Raw genomic sequence first — 2325 nt, 5'->3', positions numbered from 1 at the left:
TATATATATATATATATATATATATGTATTCCTTGCAGGTGCATTCCTGGGTCCAAACCAGGGTTGCCGTTTGTTTGTGCGTAACGTACCTGACACATGTGACGAGCGTCGACTGAAGCAAGAGTTTGAGGGTTTCGGTACAGTGAGAGAAGCAGCAATAGTACGCAACAGAGACGGCACATCAAAGGGGTATGGGTTTGTTGTCTTTGAAGACCCAGAGGCACTCATGAAAGCGGCCAATCAGTCACAGAGAGTCATAGATGGTATGTTTATATATTTATTTATTTATAAATATATATTTGTATGGAGTGCTGCTGCTGCTGCTGCTGTTGGGGGAGGTTAGATCATGTTGCTTCTGCTGCTGTTGGGAGAGGATAATGGTGGTGCTGTTGCTGCTGCTGTTTCTCTTGAGGTTGCTGCTGCTGTTGATGCTGCTGCTGCTGCTGCTGCTGCTGCTGCTTATGTTTCGGGGGTGACTGCCGCTGCTGTGGGAGGGGGTGAGGCGGGTAGTACTTGCATGCGGGGTGTATTGCATGCGTGCTGTTTGGGGCTGGCAGGCCAAGTTACGNTGAGGCGGGTAGTACTTGCATGCGGGGTGTATTGCATGCGTGCTGTTTGGGGCTGGCAGGCCAAGTTACGTTTGTCTCCGTGGCGTCGGAGTCGAGGAAGCAGCAGCAGCTGGGGGGAGGAGCGATCCTGCCCCCACAACACCTGCAGCAGCTGCCGCTTGGAGGGTCTCAGTATCAGCAGCAACTGCAGCAGCAGCTGCAGCAGCAGTTGCTGCAGCAGGCTGCTGCTACACAGTGGCCAACTACAACAAGCTCAGGGACGCGGACAGAGGTATCGAGTCCTTATGGAACTCAAGCAACAGTTAACTCTGCTGCTGCTGCTGCTGCTGCTGCTGCTGCGCTGCCAACGACAACAGCTGCTGCTGCTGCAGCAACCAACCCATACATGCAGCAGATCACTGCTGCTCTCATGCCTCAGCTGTACATGCACCACTACCAGCAGCAGTACCTGGCTAGCTCTCAGGCAAACGCAACTGGCACGGGTACTGCGAGCACCACAACACAGCAGCAGAAATACTCCGCTTTGTAGTGAAGCTACTACTACTACTGCTGCTGCTGCTGCTGCTGCTGCTGCTGCTGCTGCTGCTGCCCGCATATGTCTTGTGCAGCCGTGAGGTTCACAGGTACTTAGAGGCAGCAGACGGCGGAGCTGGCAGTCTATGCGAAGGCCCTTTGTTTTCTTTCGGGCTTACTTCTACAGAGGACACTAAACTCTAAACCCTAAACCCTATACCTAAACCCCAAACCCTAAACCCTGTACCTAAACCCTAGACTCTACACCCTATACCTAAACCCTAGACCCTAAACCCTAGACATGAACCCTAGACCCTAGACNACCCTAGACTCTACACCCTATACCTAAACCCTAGACCCTAAACCCTAGACATGAACCCTAGACCCTAGACTAGACAGGCCTTCTGCACCGAAACAGCCTTCTTGTTAATCCGCTAATCACTACAACGATTACGAGCGCTAGCGAGCTGCTCCCAGCTAGCTAGCTAGCTAGCTAGCTAGCTAGCGAGCTGTTGAGCAGAAGTGTATCTCTATAGCTAGCTATCTGCTAGCAGAGCCAACTAGCTGTTACTAGACCTGCACGGTCACCTCTACCACCGTTCTTAACTAGCTAGGCGCTTGTACTAGGTAGCTAGCTAGCCAGCTAGCTAGCTAGCTAGCTGGCTAGCTCCGACTGGAGGCTCTCTGGCTAGCTGCTGTTCAGTTAACCCAGCGTGCTTCTCGCAGAGAACGCCAGCACTTGGTGTTGTTTTTCGTTTATGCAAAGAAGTGATAAGGAACGGGGAGCCACTACTAAGAGCCTTCTGGGGTGTATGTACATACAGCTCAGGCTGCTCGTTTTGTTTATCTGTGTATCTCTGGAGACTGTAGAAACTCAGCTAGGCAGAGACAAGCGAAAGCTTTGCCGAATAGAAGACCCCCTGCGGTGTATGTACACCCGATGAGGCAAAAATATGTTTAAAAAAAATACAAAAACAAAACCAAAACAATCAACTAAAATAACATGCAACCACAAACATCAAGCCCTGCAACCCTTCACAGGGCAGCACACTGCTGTTGTTCTTGCAGCGGCTACTGCTGCTGCTGCTGCAGCAGCTTGTGCAGCAGCAGCTCCTGTTGCTGTCTGTGGCAGCAGCGTTTGCTGCAGCAGCAGCTGCTGCTATAGCAACTGCTTTTGTTACGCAGCTGCTGACTTTGCCGCAGCAGCTGCAGTTGCTGCAGGAGTGACTTTCGCAGCTGCTGC

General features: G+C 51.7%; 1 protein-coding gene across 1 annotated transcript in view; it reads left to right on the top strand.

Annotated features, from left to right (window-relative positions):
* EMH_0023750 (uncharacterized protein) overlaps positions 1-1098 on the top strand; it is a gene marked incomplete at both ends in the record, with an annotated part of 4971 nt that extends 3873 nt beyond the window's left edge. The window contains 2 exons of the mRNA XM_013502191.1: positions 144-263; positions 629-1098. Coding sequence (XP_013357645.1) covers positions 144-263; positions 629-1098 — 590 coding nt within the window. The remainder of the gene's footprint in view (positions 1-143; positions 264-628) is intronic.
* Between the last annotated feature and the right edge of the window lie 1227 nt (positions 1099-2325).

This window comes from Eimeria mitis, genomic scaffold (assembly GCF_000499745.2).
Source record: "Eimeria mitis Houghton genomic scaffold, Emh_scaff847, whole genome shotgun sequence".
Lineage (NCBI taxonomy): Eukaryota > Apicomplexa > Conoidasida > Eucoccidiorida > Eimeriidae > Eimeria > Eimeria mitis.
This window is presented reverse-complemented; position numbering and strand designations above follow the sequence as displayed.